At 47.2% G+C, this 21,837-nt stretch overlaps 1 protein-coding gene across 1 annotated transcript; it reads right to left on the bottom strand.

The window, feature by feature from the left end:
• Positions 1 to 11,334: 11,334 nt before the first annotated feature.
• Positions 11,335 to 19,541, bottom strand: LOC143998111 (uncharacterized). Its single transcript, XM_077493856.1, has 5 exons — positions 16,710 to 19,541; positions 16,545 to 16,622; positions 16,064 to 16,132; positions 15,839 to 15,928; positions 11,335 to 11,702 (listed from the first exon to the last, which is right to left on the bottom strand). The coding sequence occupies exons 1-5, from the start codon at positions 16,900 to 16,902 to the stop codon at positions 11,335 to 11,337; spliced, it is 798 nt and encodes a 265-aa protein (XP_077349982.1). The 5' UTR covers positions 16,903 to 19,541.
• Between the last annotated feature and the right edge of the window lie 2,296 nt (positions 19,542 to 21,837).

Genomic DNA, 21,837 nt, shown 5'->3' on the forward strand with positions numbered 1-21,837 from the left:
TAGACTGGCTCTGTTACATCAGCTGATAGCCGGCTTCAGTGATCCGCAGGAGAAGTACAGCCAAAGCTTTTCCTTTAAAGAATAACTAGTCTAGAAGATTTTATTTTTTGTTTAAATTTTAACTCTGCACCCAGGGTATCAATAGCACTATTAAAGCATAATAGGTGCAACATGCCTCCCACTATGTATTTCCATACCTTTCAGAGCGTGTATATGTTTCACTTTATTTCAGAGAGTTAGCGTGTATGTACATATGCATTAAACTCATAAAGATGCACCTGGACCCCCTACTAAATTGTATCTAGTTTGCTGGACACAGAGGTTACTCATGCCCATTACACTGTACTTCTATCACATAATAGACAGCCTCCTGACAAAATTCTGGATGAGATTAGTGCCTCCATTTGATGAGGAAAATCGCCACTTTGCATAACCCGGGGGGGGAGGACCACCATCCCTGTTTACCTCAGGCTACACACAAAAAGCAAATCGGTGGGTATCCAATTGGTCCAGTATATATATAGGCTCAGCAACCCCCCAGATTAGAAATCTGAGTAGCCCACCATAAATCATTAGCAGATTCTGTCTTCCCTAATCCAGCACCTCCAAAGCCCTGTCAATTTGTCAAGGCAGCTCTCCAATATTCAAAAAAAGATAACAAAAAGCACATTACTTAATAGATGCATACATTAAAACACCAAAGAAAAGGAAAACAACAACGTGTTTCACCACGTGGCTTTATCAGGGGTAAAATAATAAACAGTGTGTGCATGTGCTCAAATAAAATCAAAATGGTGTTTTCTACCATGTGCCAAATGGTATTTTATTGGTTCCTCTGCTTCCTTAGTGGTTAAAATGTATATTGTCACTGTGACCTCATCATGCAATTCCTTCATGATGCACATATACTTCAGTGTGAAGATAGCAGTGTGGACCAGCCAGGAGGTATGACCTGCTCAGGAGACATGACCTTATGTTGGGGGGACATCTGGCCCATAGAACTGGGAATGTCAGGACAGCTACATGGGTCTAGAGAGACTGGGAAAGTTGAGGTGACTAGTGAGTCCAGGGGCCTGGGGAAGTCTGTGTTCCTTAGAAGTGGGAGAACTGGGGTTACTGGGCAAACCCTATTAGGGGGCCAGGAGAAGGCCTATACAGTAGGGTGCTGCAACCAAGGTTGAGTGAGTCAGAAGAGCTTGTGGTCTGGGAGACCAGAGAGAAGCGGTGCTGCCGACAGGAGAGCCTGATGGCTCAGCATTTCCATTTAACAATGTTTTGTGTGAAGCTGAAATCTCCCTGTGTGGGAAACTTTATGCTGTGAAGACTCTATTTTTCCTTTTTTAATAAAAATGGGTTGCCTTAACAATAGTTCAAGTTTGATGTAAACTCACTATATAAATGCATCAACAATGAGGGATAAACATCCCACTTATCACAATATACACTACAGGCAGTCCCTGGGTTACAAACATCTGAGTTACATACGACTCATACTTACAAACAGAGGGAGACAACAGGAAGTAAGACGAAGGGAAATTCACTCATGTAAGAGTTATCATGGGAAAAAGGTGTCTCCACTGAAGCTTTATCACCAATCCTTGTTTCCACAACAACCAAAATTTTTCAAAATCCAATTGTCCCAGGGACAGTAAGTGAGGTGTAATCTTCTGCACAGGGGCACAGACAGCAAAACAAACTTTACAGGGGTGTTAACCCTTCCTTATGCTATCCAAAAAATGTAAACATTATTGTTCTGGCAGGAGTTACACTAAAAAAAGTACCTGTTCCAACTTACATAAAAATTCAACTTAAGAACAAACCTACAGACCCTATCTTGATAAAGGGTTTAATATGGGCATTTTGAATAAAAAAGAAAGGGACTTTCTGGTACCTTTGGCGCCACGCCTACCGGTTATGTATTCTTTACCTAAGATACATACATCTTTAGAAAACCCACCAGGGCGGCCCATCATCAGTGGAATTGACTCTGTAACCTCGCGCATAGGGAAATACATTGACAAATATCTACAACCACTGGTGATGGGCACCCCATCCTTTTTGAGAGACACTAAGCATGTCATTAACATTCTGCAATTGATTGAATGGAAACCTACCTATCTCCTGATCACCGCGGATGTAGCTTCGCTGTACACCGCTATTTCCCATCAATTGGGCTATGAGGCAGTACATCACTTTCTGGCCCAGGATGGTAGTATTTCGGTGACTCAGCGTAACTATATTCTAGAATTACTTCTTTTCGCCATGACGCACAACCACTTTTGGCATGACGGGACCCATTTCTTGCAAGTGAAGGGGGTGGCCATGGGAGCTAAATTTGCTCCCAGCATGGCCAACCTCTTCATGGCAAAATGGGAGGAGGATATAGTCTTTAGTGACAAACCCCCTGAACTGGTGACCTGGAAAAGGTTTATCGATGACATCTTGTTTATCTGGGATGGTGACGGTTCATCAGCAGAACTCTTTCTGTCCCATTTAAACAACAATAATCGTGGGATAGTTCTCAGCCATGTTTTAAGCCCCACTAATATCTAGACATGTGCATTCGTTTTCGTCCGAATGCATTTTCGTCCGAATTTCAGGTATTTTCGTTTTCGTTTTGACAAACGATAACGAAAGTGCAGATTCCGAAAAACGAAAGATCCGACATTAACAAATGCTTTTTTTCGTTTTCGTTGTTACAACAGTTCGATATAGAATAGGAGATTCGAAGTGACCGTTCGATATTGAATAGGAGATTCGACGTGACTCCATATGTCTATTGAACCTGTGGTCGAATGTGCCTAAGTTTCGTTTACCTCTATTACCTTAGGAGATTCGACGTGACTCCATATGTCTATTGAACCTGTAGTCGAATGTGCCTAAGTTTCGTTTACCTCTATTACCTTAGGAGATTCGACGTGACTCCATATGTTGTCTATTGAACCTGTGGTCGAATGTGCCTAAGTTTCGTTTACCTCTATTACCTTAGGAGATTCGAATGTGCCTAAGTTTCGTTTACCTCTATTAGTCCTATTATATAGAAAAGCTTCGACAGAGAGTAAATATTCGACATAGAGAGAACAGAATCGACAGAGAGAAACGATACTGGAATTGGGTGGGGGAAGTAAAATAAAAAAAAAATAATGATGATGATGAATGTTATTGGCTGATTGTAACCAGAGAGGAGGAGCAGTAAACTAACAGAACACGTGTACAGCCAACTTACATTCACTTACGATTTGCTAGCAGAGAGAGACAGACGCACTGAATTATTTCAGAAGACAGTCAATCTTAGCTAGTCCGTTTGTGTTCCTGAATCATTCAGCAATCAAGCATAAGCACAGCAGCAGAACAATAGTGAAGCAAGCTACAGTTGAACTTAGCTTTTTCCTAAAAATCTGATGCTATAGTGTTAGTGTGAGAAGCTTAGTGATTCTAGTGTTGCTGCTATAGCCTCAGAGGCTGCCTGTGTTGTGTGGGGATCTATTAGACTTGTGTTACCTGTCTGATCATCATCACTGTGATCGCTATCACCAGTCCACCTGTTTCTGTTCAAACGAGTACTAGTATATAATATATATACAGAAATAGCAATGTACCGTTCTGGAAACGCGAAGGCAGGTAGAGGTAGTGGTCGTGGACGCGGTCGCGGTGGACGCCTTGCTAAAAGAAGTGGCAAGGTCTCTGCTACTAGTGTCTCTGACACTTCTGCCACCACAAACATGCTGTCCACAACAGTGGGTGCCACCACCACCACCACCAGTTCTACTATGAGTTTTCCTGCCAGACCACCATCTGCTGCAGCTTCCACTGCCAGTGCAGTGCTTCCTTCTGCTTCTACAGGTGTCATGGCTTCTTATTTTTATGGGATAGGCAAGAAACCTAGTGTAAAACAAGTGGCGTTGCCTGTACACTCACAACCACCAATCACACAGCCAGTGACACTGCCCAGCTCCCCAAACAAGCAATTGAGGAAGACAGCAGCAGAGACAGAGTGCGAGACTTTTATATCATTGTCCCAAGAGAATGATTCTGAATGTGATGCTCCTCTTTCCCCAACCACTGCAGACGTTTTATACACTCTTACCCCACAAGAGTTGCAGCATGACGTAGAGCACGTGCAAGAGGAATATTCTGTGAGGAGTAGGACAGGTAGCAGTCCACTTTTTTCATCTGCTGCTAACTCCCCTTCTCCCTCTGTTATTATAGAGGAAGAATCCTGTGATGATAACACTGACCTCCCCAGCACCCCTGCAACAGCTTCCACCACTGGTGTGCAACCTGCTGCAGCTATATCAGCCCATACTACTACTAGTGATCAGGGTAAAGGGGCTGCATCCCGCCGCAGCAATGTGTGGAAATACTTCCAAACAGTGGAAGGCGGGTTCTTTGCAAAGTGCAAGTTGTGTGGGAAGCAAGTCAGCAGGGGTAAAAAGTTGGGACATTTAACCAACGCTGGTATGAACCTGCATCTCAGAAATCACCACAGTTCTACTTTACTGCGGGCAGAGGCAGAAAAAGATGGTAGAGCAGGAAGCAGCATAACAGACTCTGACTGTACTGGTGGTACCTCCTCAGCCACACCACAGACTCAGAGCACAGCCCATAGAGAGGGTTCAATTAGGACAAACCGTCCACATGCAGTAGTTCCACTGCAGGCCCAATCAGGCTCCTCATCCTCCCAAGGACATTATCAGCCCACCCTAGATAGTTTTGTTGGCTTTAGCTCCAAGGGCATGTCAAAACAGCAGGCCAACAAGATCACCCGCCTCATTGGCCAATTCATTGCTGTTGGAGGAGCCTCTTTTCGCATGATTGAAGGGGAGCCATTTAAACAGCTGATGCATGCCGTTGCTCCACGATACGTTATTCCTGCACGAACAACTTTCAGCAGAAAGATTGTTCCAGCACTGTACCATTCGTGTGCTGCATTACTAAAGGAAAAAATGGCCAAAGCTGAGGGTCAGACAATACATTTGACCACTGATTTGTGGACAGCTCCCAGCGGTCAACATGCTTTCCTGTCTTTGACTGCACACTGGTGGCAGGCCACTGTGCCTGTTGGTGGTGGCACTACTGCAAGAGCTCAAACTTCATCAGGAAGCAGGTCTGCAGCTCAAGACCAGCAGGGTTATCAAGCTTACCTGCTGCACACAGAAGTCCGCGATGATAGACACAGCTCTGCCAACATATTGCGGGCAATTAGAGCGATGTTGGCCAATTGGTTTGGAGAGCAGGCAGACACCAATGTTTCTGTTGGGTTCATAGTGACAGACGGAGGTTCAAACATGGTCAAAGCACTCCAAGATGGATCTTTTGTCGGTGTGCGCTGTTCTGCACACATACTGCATTTAGTGGTCAAGGGTGCAATCCCAGTGGAGAAAAACAACAAGATTGCTCACATTTTGGACCTTTGCAGGAAAATTGCAGGGCATTTCCACCGCAGTGTAGTTGCTAGTCAACTGTTGAGGGAGGAGCAAGAACAATCAGGGCTCCCCATACATCGCCTGAAACAAGATGTCAGCACCCGGTGGAACTATACCCTGGAAATGCTGGAACGCATTTTGGAGCAAAAGACAGCCATCCACAATATATCATCTCACCATAGCATTGGGATTGATTCCACACTGGGACGTGATGACTGGTGTATAATTGGCCAGCTTGTTTCTGTCTTAAAACCTTTTCGCAATGTGACGGAAAACTTGAGTCAGAGCAATGCCAGCCTAGGACAGGTCATACCCTTGTTTACCTATCTCATTGATAAGATGCGATCATTCCTAGAAAGCAGTGAGCCGGTTTGTGGCAGCCCACTTCATGCCGATGTAGCGTCTTTCATCAGAAAGCTACAAGACAATTTAAAAGATCGGCTAAATGACCGTGTCCGCAAAAGCCCTGAACTCATGCTGGCTACCCTGTGTGATCCCAGGATCAAAGGTAAACTGGCACTCAGAGACAACAGCCTTTCCTACTGGAAAGAAAAACTCATTGAAAGAGTCCATAATTTGCAGCAACAAAGAGGTATGCTGAATGAGGCCGATTTGGAACATTCACCTGCAATGACTGCTATTTCAAGGCCTGACACCATCACTCAAAAACAACTGAGTGGAGCATGTGCATGTTGGGTAGAGGCACTTGACAATCTGGTGGATGCAGGTCAAGCAGCAGGTAATCGAGAGGAGAGCAGTGCCTCTGAAATGGTCAGGGCCTACCTATATGAAGCCCCTTTGCTTCCTACAGAGGACCCTTTGACCTATTGGGATGGTAAGAAAAATGTGTGGCCTGGTCTTTGCCTGGTTGCCCAGAAACTACTATCCTGTCCTCCAACCAGTGTGCAAAGTGAGAGAGTTTTCTCTATTACTGGGAACATCCTTAATCCACACCGTGCACAACTAACACCCCATTTGATGGAACAAATAACTTTCCTCAAATTTAACCTCCCCAAGCTGGGTTACCCTACCCTTAACTTGTGAGACCCGAATTATTGCCACCATGTGAAGAAGATACATGGGGCTCAGAGGAACCATCCAAATGTTGAGGAAAAGCATTTTTTTTTATTTTCTTACCACTTGAAGTTGACATTCACAATAGCAGTTCTCTTCGGTGTGACCCCAAGATTTAAATAGAATTTGTTTTTGTCAAGCAATCCAATTACTCCCTTTATTCCTTCCATCATCCTTTTTTGTAATGAATGTGTGTAATTGTGTATGTGTAAAGTGACTAGAGTGTGTGTGATTGCATGAATGAATGTTGTGTGAATGGACAGTAGCAAGGGTTGAAGCCTTGACGTGGCGCTACTGCTCACGTGTTGCTGTCTTTGTACATACAAATAGCAACCTGTGCTAATTTAACCATTTTTTTGTATGATGGTCTGGAAATAAGAGACAATGATTATTATTGATGGAGCGACTGTCAACTCAAGGATCAGAATATGTTACCAACACAACATAGAACAAAGAAACATACAGCTGGAAACGTGATTCTATGCAAGATAGATTAGTTGGTCACTGCTGAGCTGCACCCAGATGCCCATGACCCCTCATATTTGCCATCTCTGACCCAGGGGACACCAGGGCCCTCTCTGATCCTCTGCCTGTAAGGTCTCCTGAGACCAGGTGACAGATGCACTCCATAGAAGTGCACTGCTAGGTACAGGTAGCTGATCTTAGGACTGACTGCTGCGGATTGTACCCAGGGAGATTCAGGACACAGGTCTACAGGATCACTAACACAGATCCCAATGGGAGCTGGAGCATAGATTCCCCAGGGCGCGGAGTCTAAGAGCCAGCAGGTGTTCACCAGAGCCTCCAGTGGTGAGGATGGACTTCACAGCAGTCTGGCTCCAGGTCGCGGCCCCTAGGGTCTCACAGCTCACACTCTCAGTAGACTACAAGAGAAGGAAGCAGCAGGCTGGGACAACAATGATAGTAAGGGGATAAGGCAGAGTTCAGGGCAACTAGCAGACTGGAACAGAGTACACGCCAAAGGTTCTGGGTCACAGGCAGACAGGGATGGTTGTGGACATGCCAAAAAGTGAAGGTCACAAGCAGACAGGAATCGCTGAGAAGTTGGAACACACCAATGTCAGTAACAGAGACAAACATAGAGCACACAGCAAGCAGGAACCCAACCACACCTTGGATACTTTAGTGGTTTCTAATCACTACTAGCTTGCGGTGCACAGGTTAATATAAGGTTCCCTGATAGGGCCTGGGGTGGAGCCATGCTAGAGGAGAGGTTATAAAAACCACCAGGTGGAAGTGTCTGGCCTCTTAGTCTGAACACATGAGGGGAGGTATTGGTAAGCAGACAGAGGAAGATCACTGCATAACAAATAACAATTACACCGTCTGTTTCATGACCATCTGCAATTGTCTGAAGTCACTGGTGTGAGTAATCTACCCTGCTGCCATGTTACTCAAGCCCTGGAAATGATGCCTGCCCTTTGAGCTGTTTCCCCTTGTGATTGAGCTAGCCTCAGCCTGTGAACCTCTGTCCAGTTAACTGTTGCCCTCATGATTGCAAGCCTTCAACCTATGCCCTGTAAACTGTTGAGGGCTGTATGGTTAACCCCTGCTGTAACTATCTGCTGTGTATTCTGGTGGAGGGAAAGCTGAAAGGCGTGACTGGACACCAGAGGCGTAACTAGAAACCTCAGGGCCCCGGTGCAAGAAATCAGGAAGGCCCCCCCAAAAAGCATTATTTTGATACTTTGTTTTTTTTTTACAATGTATAACAAAAGTAAAACATTTCTGTTTCTGATTTAAAGTTACCATAACTGTCAAGAGGAAGCTTCTATGAACAACTTTATCCATGCCCAAAAAATGCAGCTTGCCCATGTCCCCCAATGCAGCGCGTGTCCCCCAATGCAGCGCGTGTCCCCCAATGCAGCGCGTGTCCCCCGTGCAGCGTGTGTCCCCCAATGCAGCCTGTGACATTAGTTCAGTGTGTGTCCCCCAGTGCAGCGTGTGACCCCCCATGCAGCTTGTGTCACCAGTGCAGCGTGTGACACCAATGCAGCGTGTGACACCAATGCAGCGTGTGACACCAATGCAGCGTGTGTCCCCCAATGCAGCCTGTGACACCAGTTCAGTGTGTGTCCCCCAGTGCAGCGTGTGTACACCAGTGCAGTGTGTGACCCCCCATGCAGCTTGTGTCACCAGTGCAGTGTGTCCCCCAGTGCAGCGTGTGGACACCAGTGCAGTGTGTGTCCACCAGTGCAGCGTGCCGTGTATCCCCCAGTGCAGTGTGTGTCCCCCATGCAGCCTGTGTCCCCCGTGCAATGTGTGTCCACCAGTGCAGTGTGTGACCCCCAATGCAGCCTGTGTCCCCCAGTGCAGCGTGTGGACACTGGACACCAGTGCAGCGTGTGGACACCAGTACAGTGTGTGACCCCCCATGCAGCGTGTGGAGCCCAGTGCAGCCTGTGTCCCCCAGTGCAGCGTGTGACACCAATGCAGCCTGTGTCCACCAATGCAGCGTGTGACACCAATGCAGCGTGTGTCCCCCAATGCAGCCTGTGACACCAGTTCAGTGTGTGTCCCCCAGTGCAGCGTGTGGACACCAGTGCAGTGTGTGACCCCCCATGCAGCTTGTGTCACCAGTGCAGTGTGTCCACCAGTGCAGCCTGTGTCCCCTAGTGCAGCGTGTGACACCAATGCAGCCTGTGTCCACCAATGCAGCGTGTGACACCAATGCAGCGTGTGTCCCCCAATGCAGCCTGTGACACCAGTTCAGTGTGTGTCCCCCAGTGCAGCGTGTGTACACCAGTGCAGTGTGTGACCCCCCATGCAGCTTGTGTCACCAGTGCAGTGTGTCCCCCAGTGCAGCGTGTGGACACCAGTGCAGTGTGTGTCCACCAGTGCAGCGTGCCGTGTATCCCCCATGTAGCCTGTGTCCCCCGTGCAATGTGTGTCCACCAGTGCAGTGTGTGACCCCCAATGCAGCCTGTGTCCCCCAGTGCAGCGTGTGGACACTGGACAAAAGTGCAGCGTGTGGACACCAGTACAGTGTGTGACCCCCCATGCAGCGTGTGGAGCCCAGTGCAGCCTGTGTCCCCCAGTGCAGCGTGTGACACCAATGCAGCCTGTGTCCCCCAATGCAGCCTGTGACACCAGTTCAGTGTGTGTCCCCCAGTGCAGCCTGTGTCCCCCAGTGCAGCGTGTGACACCAATGCAGCCTGTGTCCACCAATGCAGCCTGTGTCCACCAATGCAGCGTGTGTCCCCCAATGCAGCGTGTGACACCAGTTTAGTGTGTGTCCCCCAGTGCAGCGTGTGGACACTGGACACCAGTGCAGCGTGTGGACACCAGTACAGTGTGTGACCCCCCATGCAGCGTGTGGAGCCCAGTGCAGCCTGTGTCCCCCAGTGCAGCGTGTGACACCAATGCAGCCTGTGTCCCCCAGTGCAGCCTGTCTCCACCAGTGCAGTGTGTGACCCCCCATGCAGCCTGTGTCCCCAGTGCAGCGTGTATCCACCAGTGCAGTGTGTCCCCCAGTGCAGCGTGTATCCACCAGTGCAGCCTGTGTCCCCCAATGCAGCGTGTGGACACCAGTGCAGCGGTGGTACTGCAGGGGGGCAATGGTGGTACTGGAGGGGCACTTCTTACTGATCCCATCCCCCCACCGATCTCATCCTTAAACACTGTGCAATCGCAGAGGGGAGAGCTCCTCCGTCGCCTTCAATGAATTGGTCAGCCCAGTTTTTTAAGTGTCTGCTCCACATCCCTTACAGTATCTCTGCCTATGGATAGGCGGGGGCGGAGCGCTTCTCTCTCACAGTCTCTCCCCTCACAGTTGATGAAAGCCCCCCTCCCCGCGGCATGAACCTAACAGACACAAACCCCCGACAGGCAGGTGGGCCCTTCACGCGTCGGGCGGGCGGCCAGTGGGCCCCCTGAAGTGGTGAACTACAGGGCCCTATCTCCCGGTAGAGGAAAACAACCAAGGGGCTCAAAGGTCCCCCTCTGAACCCTGAAGCTATTGAGACAAGCTCGCCTACATTTTACCTTGTTGGAGAAGATACAGGAATTGGCTAACTGAATTTAAGAGAGTATGGTGCAAAATCACCTCCCGTTGATGCCTTATACCATAAATATCTGAAGCCCTTATGCCAAGTGCCAACCACAGGCTCCTATACATATTAAAGTGTGATGTCGATGTGAAAATCGCTCTATCTGCCTAGAGAAATACTTTCTTGTGGTTCTCCTTTTTCTTCCTGCATATTTCTCTTGGGGTGCCCCCATGAAGAAATGTAAAAAATTGATAAAGCTCCTAAGGAAGCGTTGACCAAAACACGAAACATGTAGAGCGCCAGAATATATTTAAGATCGGTTCTGTAATTAATACCCTGTCTAGCGTAATCCTTTCTTATATTGTGATAGATACACACTACTTTTATTGTTAACTACAGGGCCCAGTCCCGCTTGCGACTGTTGCGACTCTGATAATTTCGCCACTGCTGGACACAATATACATGGGATTACCCTCTGCACAGTGAAATAGTGTAGAGAGAAATCTCTTAAATTTTCTAAGTTCAGCCTGATGGTTAAATGTAGGAAAAGCACAATTATAAGGCCTCTACTAAGTTTATAACTATAAATGGAGTAGTTAATTTAGAGAAACAACATCACATACATATCATAATGAATCGAACTAGGAAAGCAAAATTCAAGAAAACAAGTAGTTTTAAACAACAATTTTTTTTAATGTAACAAAATATAAAAACATACAAAAATATGTACAAATAAACAAAAAAAAACTATTTACATATCCTCCTGATCCTCCCCCGACCTGGTGAGCAGACGCTGTAGGGACATATTCATCCCAGTCATCTGCTCACCAAGGTGCCGAAGGCTCCTTCGGCACCTCTCCAGAGCCACATACTGGCGGCGATTGTGGAGGCCCAAGGAATGCCCTAGCCTCCTGATATAAGCGTACTGCCTTTCTTGGACCTCCAAAATGCGCCGCAGATAATCTATATGTGGCTCTGGAGGGGGGGGGAGGGGGGGGGAAACCGCGGCCTGAGGCACGGAGGAGGAGGAGGAGGAGGAGGCAGCACCCATGGCTGTATCCAGGTGGGGGGGGGGATACTGGAGGATGGAAGGGCCCTGGAGAAGCTGCTGAGGAAGGACGGTCAGGCCAACCAGACGCGGGCAGGTTGGACTCCTCATCCACCGGGTGGAGTTCCAGGATGAAGACTTCACCTGTGAGGAAAAGCAAATACATTAGATAGATAATACAATACATACATTAACATTACACATGGCTTCTGCACTCTAACCATACATAACATGGTAACATGGGGACGGTTACTTTGTTTTAGTTCATCGGCGCAGAGCACTAGCCTATTGTCAGATTAGCTCAGTGTCATGAATTTTGGTGATACGCAAACAACTGTGTTAGGCTGGGTTCACACTTGTGCGATGCGGGAACCCTGCGATTCCACTACGGGTTCCTCCATCGCACCCGACTCGCACAACAGTTCACAACGACATATGCGAACTGCTGGGGAGTGTCATACAATGTTAATGACACCCCCATTTCAGTTAGCATGTCGCACTGCAAAGTGTCAGTTTGGACATGAATCAGATCGCATGGGTGCCATGCGATCCGATTCTGGTGCGGAAACAAAAAAGGTTCCAGTGCGAGTTTAGTCCGAATGCGATACGATTTCAGTCATACTATCTGTATGGCTGAAATCTCATTGCACGGACATCGCCTGCAATTTGCACTGCAGTGCAAATCGCATGCGATTTTGCACTATGCAGCAGTGTGAACTGGCCCTGAGCCTAGGTTTCCACAAATTTGATGGATAGCAATGTTAACTGTGAAGTTGACTCAGAATGCAGTTCACATGCACACTAACCCTGCTTTTCATTTAGGCCATTTTAATGTGACTTGAGGTCCATATACCTCCAGAATACACAGGCATGGCTTCAAGTTACGGCAGAATCGTGCAACTTTCAGGCTTTTCAGGCCAACACAGCCTGAAATTTGTACAATTCTGCCGCAATTTTGATGCGACTTTAAAGCAATGCCTGTGTATTCCAGAGGTCTATGGATCTCAAGTTGCATCAAAGTGGGACCAAAGTAGTGCAGGGACTACTTTGAAGTCGCACAGATACAAATATAATACTCATTGGAAATCATAGAGTACAAAGTCGCAGGACAAGTTGCAGAAGTGGAAATGGAGCCTAAATGAAAAGTGGGTTTTTGTGCATGTGAACTGCATTCTGATGGGCCAACTTTCCAGTTAACATTGCTAGCCATCAGATTTGCCCGTAGCCTTTACAGCGCATGCGCAGGAACGATGATCAGATTTTACTACCACTACCATGAGCTAGTTTCACACTTGTGCGACTTGAAAGTCAAATGCTTTTGCCATGATTTTTGCCATGACTTGAAGCAATGTTTGTGTAATCTTGATGTCTCTGCCACAAGTCGCATCAAAGTCAGACAAAAGTAGTACAAAAACTACAGATATGAACTGAACTCCTTGGTAATCATGGTGTGTGGCTTGTCATGCGACTTTGCAGTCTCAAGTCGCAGGACTAGTCGCACAAGTGTGAAAGGGCCTGAGGCTGTCCATACCACCTGATCACTGGTTTAGTGTATTTTTTTTACTGGTGGTGACTCGTGATTCTTTCAGTGTACTGGGTTCTAAAAACTGATATGACTCTTTAACTCGGTAACAACTTGTATGATTCTTTATTTAACCACTTGCCGCCCACCCTATAGGCAATTGACGGCGGCAAAGTGGTTTCATAATCCTGACCGGATGTATTATGACGTGATCAGGATTATGAGCCGCTGCGCGCCCCCGGGGGCGCGCATCGCGGCGATCGTTGTTGCGGGGTGTCAGTCTGACACCCGGCAACTACGATCTCGGTAAAGAGTCGTAGTCGTACTCGTAGACGGAGACTCTTTACCACGTGATCAGCCGTGTCCAATCACGGCTGATCACAGTGTAAATGGGAAGAGCCGGTGATCGGCTTTCCCTCACTCGCATCTGTCAGACGCGAGTAGAGGAGAGCCGATCGGCTGCTCCTCTGACAGGGGGGGGTCTGTGCTGATCGATTATCAGCACAGCCCCCCCGAGGATGACCACACTGGACCACCAGGGACACCACCAGACCACCAGGGAAAAGGTAATCCTCCCTAGACCACCAGGGATGCCAGTTAGCACAATGGGTGCCAATCAGTGCCCATAATGGATGCCAATCAGTGCCCACAATGGGCATCACTGATTGGCATGCATTATTGTTTGGCACTGATTGGCATCCATTACTATAGCATAACACCAATGCCGCCTATGAGTGCCCACCTGTGCCGCCTATGAGTGCCCACCTGTGCCGCCTATGAGTGCCCACCTGTGCCGCCTATCCATGCCCACCTGTGCCGCCCATCTGTGCCGCCCATCCATGCCAATTTGTGCCACCTATCAGTGTCCGTCCGTGTCGCCCATCAGTGCCGCCTATCAGTGCCACTTCATTGGTGCCCAACACTGCCGCCTTATCAGTGCCCATCAGTGTAGCCCCATCAGTGCCCATCAGTGAAGGAGAAAACGTACTTATTTAAAAAGTTTTGAAACTGAAACAAAAAAATATTTTTTTTTTGAAAATTTTCGGTATTTTTTTTATTTGTAGCGCAAAAAATAAAAACCGTAGAGGTGATCAAATACCACCAAAAGAAAGCTCTATTTGTGGGAAAAAAATGATAAACATTTCATTTGGGTACAGTGTAGCATGACCGCGCAAATGGTCATTCAAAGTGCGACAGCGCTGAAAGCTCAAAATTGGTCTGGGCAGGAAGGTGTTTAAGTGCCCCCCGGTATTGAAGTGGTTAACTCGGTGTACTGTGAATGAACTCCTGACTCTTGTTTTAAGTTTGTATCCAGTTCCTGAGTGTCACTGTGCTTAGAGTCAGCTGATCTCACTCAAGGATCATATTACCAGGCCTGCTCTGCTATGTATGTACTGAGTGAGTGCACAGAGTGAAGTGTTTCAAACGAATCAGTTCACTCAGATAAATCGATTCATCCGACATCCAGTTCACTGAAAATAATCGATTCAAAAGAATGAATCATTCATGAACTGGACATCACTAAATCAGACATCATGAGGAAAGAGTTTAACACCCTAGGCGAAACCTAATTTTGCCGCCCCTTTGGCCCCACCACTGACTCCACCCCTTTTGCCCTGCCCATGTATACACCACCTTTTTATAGATTGCTAACATTTTGGGGGTGGAGTCCGTCACTGAGCCTGGAGGTGGTGGGTGGGGGCATCGGTAAGGCACCCAGGATTGATGTGTGCTCTAGGCCAGCACCTACCTTGTCTATAGGTAGCACTGGCCCTGTACAGGGGATATGTACACAGATAATTTAAGGCACTGATAATCAGTGCAGGCCCTTCAGTACCACCTATCAGTGTCCATGGACACTGAGTGATACCTATATGCAGTGTCACCTCCATCACTGCAGCCTATCGGTGGGAACCCGTCATAATGGGCACAACAGGTGTACAGACCTGGGAACTTGGCTCAGGGATAGTGAGAACCCCTCATAATGGGCACAGCGGGTGTACAGACCTGGGAACTCAGCACAGGGATGGTGAGAACCCCTCATAATGGACACAGTGGGTGTACAGACCCGGGAACTCAGCATAGGGATGGTGAGAACCCCTCATAATGGACACAGCAGTTGTAAAGACCCCAGAAATTAGCACAGGGATGATGGGAACCCCTCATAATGGGCACAGCGGGTGTGCAGACCTCGGGGGGGGCAGCATTTTAGAAATTATTGGCTATATTTTTCTCCTGCAGCTGCTGGTGGAAGGGAGAGGAGAAAAAGACAATTTCAGATGCTGCAAGTGAGGGAAAATACAGCCCAGTTCTAGTAAATGGCATGCTGCACTAGTATCAGCAGCAGTAACCTGGAGAATCCCTATGGACTAGTAATGGGCAGCAGCCTGGTCGCCAGCAGAAGAAAGAAACAAACAGAGCCAACACAATGACTGCCCTGCACAGCACTGATATCAGTAATAGCATTGTGTGTGTAGCTGGACACTGATCATCACTCACACACATCCTCTGCTTCCAACCTGCTGTGCAGTGATCAGGGGAGGGGGGACATTCCAGGGAGCTCAGGGGTTATCAGGAAGAGCTGAACTGAACGCTGATATCATATCATCCTGTCCTTAAAATTGCAGACAGCGAAGGAACGATTTACTGTGCCATGTAATGGGCGGGCTGAGTGTGTACAGAGCAGTCAGTGTATGCCACCAGCATTTCATATTTAAAATACTATTTCCCTGGAAAACACTAAAAAAGTTGTACTTACTCCCTGCATCTGCCGCGTCTGGCTGGTCACCTTCCGGCGCATCCCCAGCAGCCTCTCCAGGGCAGGTCTCCTCCACCTCCTGCTCAGCAGCTGTTGATCAATTTAATATAGAAAAGACAATTACAATCTGCAGTGTACAACAATCTCACACACATTAGTACAAAAACATTGAAACATGTATGATCACTCAGCAGCAGATATACCAGCAAGATTATACTAACTTACATGTGGGCGTTGCCGCCACAGCCTCTTCCTCCTCCTCAGTCTCCCCTTCTGACTGCATGATGACGAGACCTATTTAATAATAAAGGAGAAATGATGAACTTTACAATGTTCAAGCTTTAAAGATATTACTATAAATACTGTATAAAGATAAAATTAAATAATTATCCATTAGCATGGCAATCCAAAAATAAATTACAAAAACAGTAAAAATGAAATAAAAACAGGGAGGCACTTACCTGTCCTGGTTCCAGCGGCGAGTGCTAGGTGCACGACACTGATCAGGCGCCTCAGTTCAGAGCGGCGACGTTCTGTCAGATTACGTAAATTACACAAGCGCTTGCGTTACCTGACAGAACATCATAGAGGCTCCACCTGTCACTGCTTGAGTGAGAAGCAATGACATTGGAATCGACAATGGAAGGCTGGACAAATGGAAAAGGATCCTGTATTAGTGTCACTACTACAGTACTACTGTACTTACTGGGTGTTGACGCAGAGGATGATGATGACGAGGACTCCTCCTCCGGCCTCGGCTTCCGGCGGCGCTCCTGGATACGATCTTTAAATAAAATCAAACACAACATGGTGAATGCCCGATGCTTGCCAATCAAAAAACCCTCCTGCACAATGTAATGCTGACACCAACCTTGATGAGACAGGAGCTGGCTGATCTCCTCCTCCCCTATGCCCTCTAAAAGCTCCGCCTCATGGGGGAGGAGAGGCACCCGCTTCCCTCTGCGACCCGACTGCCTGCGTTTACGTGCAATGGAGCTGCAAAACAAAGAGAGAAGAGAAACGGGTTCCATAATTAATCGACAATTGTAATCTGAAAATGACATCAACACAGGAAACAATTGTAGAATGAACCAGTAGTATGAAATGCAAATGGAATTTTTGGATTAGGCACTTTTTTTCATTTAGCCCAAGATTTTCACTTTTTTTTTATTAACCAAATTCATTTTAAGAAAAAGGTATGCTTTTTTGGTCCATAATAAAATATAAAAGACACGATTGGGATTGTGCCGAGTAAATAAATATTCATATAAATGTCCACTGTCCAGTCCACCTTTCTAATTAGGCGCTTGTGTGAACTGTGTATGGTGTAAATTACCTTTCTTGTGTCTTTTGCATTAACCACTTGTGGATTTGGACCCCTCCACATATGGTGGCAGGTCCGCAAGCTGGTTAAGTCCAGCCACCATAACAAAATATTTTTTTTTTATACTTTAGGGCCGGTTCACACAGCGGGCGATGCGAGGCGACACGACTCGCCTCGCCGCTATCTTACAAGTCGCCCCCGTTCTGTACAATGGAACCGTTCTGAGAGGAGCGACTCAAGTCGCTCCGACTCAGAAAAAAGGTTCCTGTACTACTTCTGGGCGACCTCGGGGCGACTTGCATTGACTTCTATACAGAAGTCATTTGCAAATCGCCGCTGAGGTCGCGGCAGGTCGTGGGGAGGCAAGTCGGTGTCGCCTCGCATCGCCCGCAGTGTGAACCGGCCCTAACTTTTTTTCAATAACAAAATATGTAAAACCCAGTGTGGTGATCTAATGCCACCAATAAAAGCTCTATATGTGGCGGGAAAAGGGCATACATTTAATTTGGGTAGTACATCGCAGGAGCGTCCAATTGTCAGTTAACCACTTCCTGACCGGCGCACGACAATGTACGTCGGCAGAATGCCACGGGCAGGCATATTGGCGTACAGGTATGGGCATTTCTATATGCCACCCTGCCATCGCGTGCGTGCCGCCAGTCGGGACCCCCATGAGTCCGGTCGGGGGTCCCGCGGGCTCCATCGCTGTGGGGATACCCGCGATCGTCTCGCTGGGCGGATGAACGGGGAGATGCCATAAACAGCATCTCCCCATTCTGCCTAGCAACAAGTGACTGATCTCTGCTACATGTGATTGGAGCAGAGATCAGTGTTCAGTCACTAACACACAGCCACGCCACGCAAAGTTAAAGAGGAAGTAAACCCCTTCAAACCACTTTGACCTACAGGTAAGCCTAGATTAAGGCTTACCTGTAGGTCCAAGCAATATCTCCTAAACCTATATGGTTTAGGAGATATTTGCCCGAAAATGGGCACCGCTGTCTACGGCGCATGCGCCGTAGACAGCGGCGCGCAGGCGCACTAAATGCGGCAAGTCCAAGAATGGATTTGCCTAATTTGTCGACTCCCGTGCACATGCGCGGGAGTGACGTCATCGCAGCTTCGCCGAATGGCAGCGGCGGAGCTGCGAGACGCGACTCCCGCGCGCATGCGCGGGAGTGACGTCATCGCGGCTTCACCGATGTCATTGGTCGGAGCTGCGAGACGCCACCAGCAAGATGGATGCGGCGGACTACAGGGATCAGCGGCGACTTCGCTGGCTCCTGTGTCAGGTAAGTGACACATAATGAGCTACTATGCGATGCATAGTAGTCCATTATGCTTTACCTTTGCAGGGAAAAAAAGAGGAAGTAAACTCATCAGGGTTTACTTCCTCTTTAAGGCCCATACACATGGTGGGACTTTTTGACAACAAACATGCAAATTAGCTGTTTTGGAGCAACATCCGACTGTGTGTGTGCTCCATCGGACAAACTTTTTCTGTTTTCATGTGACTTTGGTTGGCTGTGCGAACGGACAAACTTTCTGGCAACAAAAGTGCGATGGAGCAAAGTCCGAACCGTGTGTACGCAAAAGTATCGGACTTTTGTACAAGGTACAAACACGCATGCTCACAACCAATGCAAAAGATCAGACAACAATACAGAAGTTCACCAAAGGTAGCGCTGGAGTCACTGAACGTCCTCTTTTGAAGCAGCGTCAGTACGTTGTGACATCATTACGTTCGTGTTTGTTATGAAAAAGTCCGACCGTGTGTATACAATACAAACTTGTGGACCACGCCCTTTGTACAAAAGTCCACGGAAAAGTTTGTACAAAGTCCGACTGTGTGTATGAGGCTTTAGTAACACTCCCCTAGGACAGACTTAAAGTGGAGGGCCACCCTGAAAAACAAAAACATTTAAAAAAATTCTAAAAAAAAAAAAATGAAAATTTTTTTTTTTTTTTACTTACCAGAAATGCCTGTTGCTAGGCACTTTATCCTAATCTTCCTCTTCCGCGGAGATCTTCTGTCTTCTGTCTTCGTCGCGGCGTCTTCTGGGTAATGAGTCGCGCTGTGTTCTGGGAACTGTGTGTTCCAGAACACAGCGCGTCCCATTCGGAAAGCGCTGCGGGACTCGCGCATGCGCAGTAGCTGCGGGACTCGCGCATGCACAGTAGGAAACGGGCAGTGAAGCCATAAGGCTCCACTGCCTGTTTCCCTTACAGGGAATGGCGGCGCCGGGACCCGAGAGCCGAGGGACGGGTCGGCCTCGGGCAGCCAACATCGCGGGCGCCCTGGACAGGTGAGTGTGTTTATTAAGTCAGCAACTGCAGTGTTTGCAGCTGCTGACTTTTTTTTTTTTTTTTTTTTTTTTTTAACCGGCCCTCCTCTTTAACCCCTACACTGCCACCCCCTGGTTAACCCCTTCACTGCCAGTGTCATTTACACAGGAATCACTGCATTTATATAGCAGTGATTGCTGTATAAATGACAATGGTCCCAAAAATGTCCGATGTGTCCGCCATATTGTCGCAGTCACAATAAAAATCGCCGATCGCCACCATTACTTGTAAAAAAAAAAATAAAAATAAAAATGCCATAAAACTACACCCTATTTTGTACACATAACTTTTGCGCAAACCAATCAATAATCCCTAATTGGGATTTTTTTTTTTTTTTTACCAAAAATATGTTGAAGAATACGTATCGGCCTAAGCTGAAGGAAAAACATTTTTATAAATAATTGTTTTTTATTGCAAAAAGACAAAAAAAATAAATAAGAGAGCTTTATTTGAGGGGAAAAAAAGGCCAATTTTATTTGGGAGCCACGTCGCACGACCACGCAATTTTCAGTTAAAGCGACACAGTGCAGAATCGCAAAAATTGGCACTGTAATTTGGCAGCCAAATCCTCTGGGGCTGAAGTGGTTAAAATGTAAATACATTTTTTTTTAAATAAATCGGAAACGTTACTTACCGTTTTAGGTCGCTGAATTTTTTGCGACAGGCAGTCGGGTCACGCTGGTGGTGGTACTGCTCCTCCACCTTCCGGGCAATCTCCTCCCACTTCTGCCTCTTCCACTCTGGCGTGGTCTCTCTTGAGCGGGGGCCACACAGCTGCATCCAGCAAGGAAGAGTTTCTCTGATGAGGACCTGGGACTCTATATGAGTCCAGGTGATATTCCTCTTCCTGCTGGATGCAGCCTGTTTCCCCCTCTTGCCCTGTGATCTTCTCCGAGTCCTCACTGGCACTGGCACATCTGCTGCCAGAGTAGATGGCCCTGCCAGTGCTTCCTCCGAGGCCGAGCGCATGTTTGTGCTGGTGTTATTGCTGCTCGCCGCCATTTTCGATCTGTCTCCCAGTCTCCAGTCTCTCTCCACTGACTGCCTGGACGGCGGACGGCGGACGCTGGGGCGGAGACGCACAGAAATGAACGACGCAGATTCGACATGAGCGACGCAGTTTCGACATAGCAACTTAAAACATACACGTACAATAATATTCGACGGGATCGTTGCACGTGTATAATAATATTCGGCGGGATCGTCGCACGTTTATAATAATATTCGGCGGGATCGTCGCAACTATACGACACTGCAATCGTACATTTCGGCAATCGAATGCTCCGCCTATAGGCTATATAGTTTAGCAGCTCCATCGAATCTTCTTTATCCATTCGACAGATACCATAAGCCTTCCAAGACAGATTCGACCGTAATTTATGTGGATTTTCGGACGAATGCAATTTTTGCACGAAAAACGAAATAAATAAAAACGAATTTCGGGAGTAACTAAATAAATAAAATTTAAAGACGAAAACGAAAAAACGAAACGAAATATTCTAGTCTGCACATGTCTACTAATATCCAATTCTTGGATTTGAATATTTCCATTAGGGATAATAATATAATCACCACAACGTTTTTTAAGAAAACTGATAGGAATAGCTATATTCCACTCGACTCCTGCCATCATAAGTCATGGCTCTCAGCGGTCCCTAAGGGCCAGTTTCTTCGCTTGAAACGCAATTGCACTTTCAATGACGATTTTCTCAAGGAGGCATTAATCTTAAAGGAGAGATTCTTAGCTAAGGGCTACAACAGTGAATCTCTTGATTCCACCATAATGGAGGTTAATAGTAGGGATCGTCAAACATTGCTAGCTGAGAGACCACCTAGGACTGACAACATGGATAATTATGGGGTTTCTTTAATCACGACTTTTTCGAGTCAACATTGGGCTGTGAAAAGAATCTTACAGAAACATTGGTCGGTTATTAAAAATGATCGAATCTTGGGCCCCGAGCTTCCCGATAGACCAAATGTGATTTTCAGGGGTGCAACCAGCTTGCGAAACATGATTGCTCCAAATGTCCCTGACCCCCCGACTAGACCTACATTTTTGGGGGATTTGAAGGGCTTCTTCCCCTGTGGGAAATGCAGAGCTTGTAAGCTAAATGCTCTACGGGGTAGAAGATTCACTGAGTTCACCTCGGTTGGTAATGGACTCACTTATCCTATACGAACATTTATCACTTGCACCACCAAGTGCGTTGTGTACCTACTTAGATGTCCATGTGGTTTGGAATATGTGGGACGCACAGTACGCATGCTACATGTGCGCCTGGGGGAGCATATTACTAACATTTGCAAAGGATTCGACAAACATAAT

This window comes from Lithobates pipiens, unplaced genomic scaffold (genome assembly GCF_037356315.1).
Source record: "Lithobates pipiens isolate NorthernLeopardFrog02 unplaced genomic scaffold, aLitPip1_a1.2 Scaffold_19, whole genome shotgun sequence".
Classification (NCBI taxonomy): domain Eukaryota; kingdom Metazoa; phylum Chordata; class Amphibia; order Anura; family Ranidae; genus Lithobates; species Lithobates pipiens.

Excerpts from the sequence above, each read along its gene's own strand:
- LOC143998111 (XM_077493856.1), bottom strand. The coding sequence starts at position 16,902 with ATGTCATTTTCAGATTACAATTGTCGATTAATTATGGAACCCGTTTCT. Across the intron at positions 15,929-16,063 it reads TGTGGCGGCAACGCCCACAT|CTGCTGAGCAGGAGGTGGAG; the intron begins GTAAGTTAGTAT and ends ATTGATCAACAG. Across the intron at positions 11,703-15,838 it reads AGACGCGGCAGATGCAGGGA|GTGAAGTCTTCATCCTGGAA; the intron begins GTAAGTACAACT and ends TTTTCCTCACAG.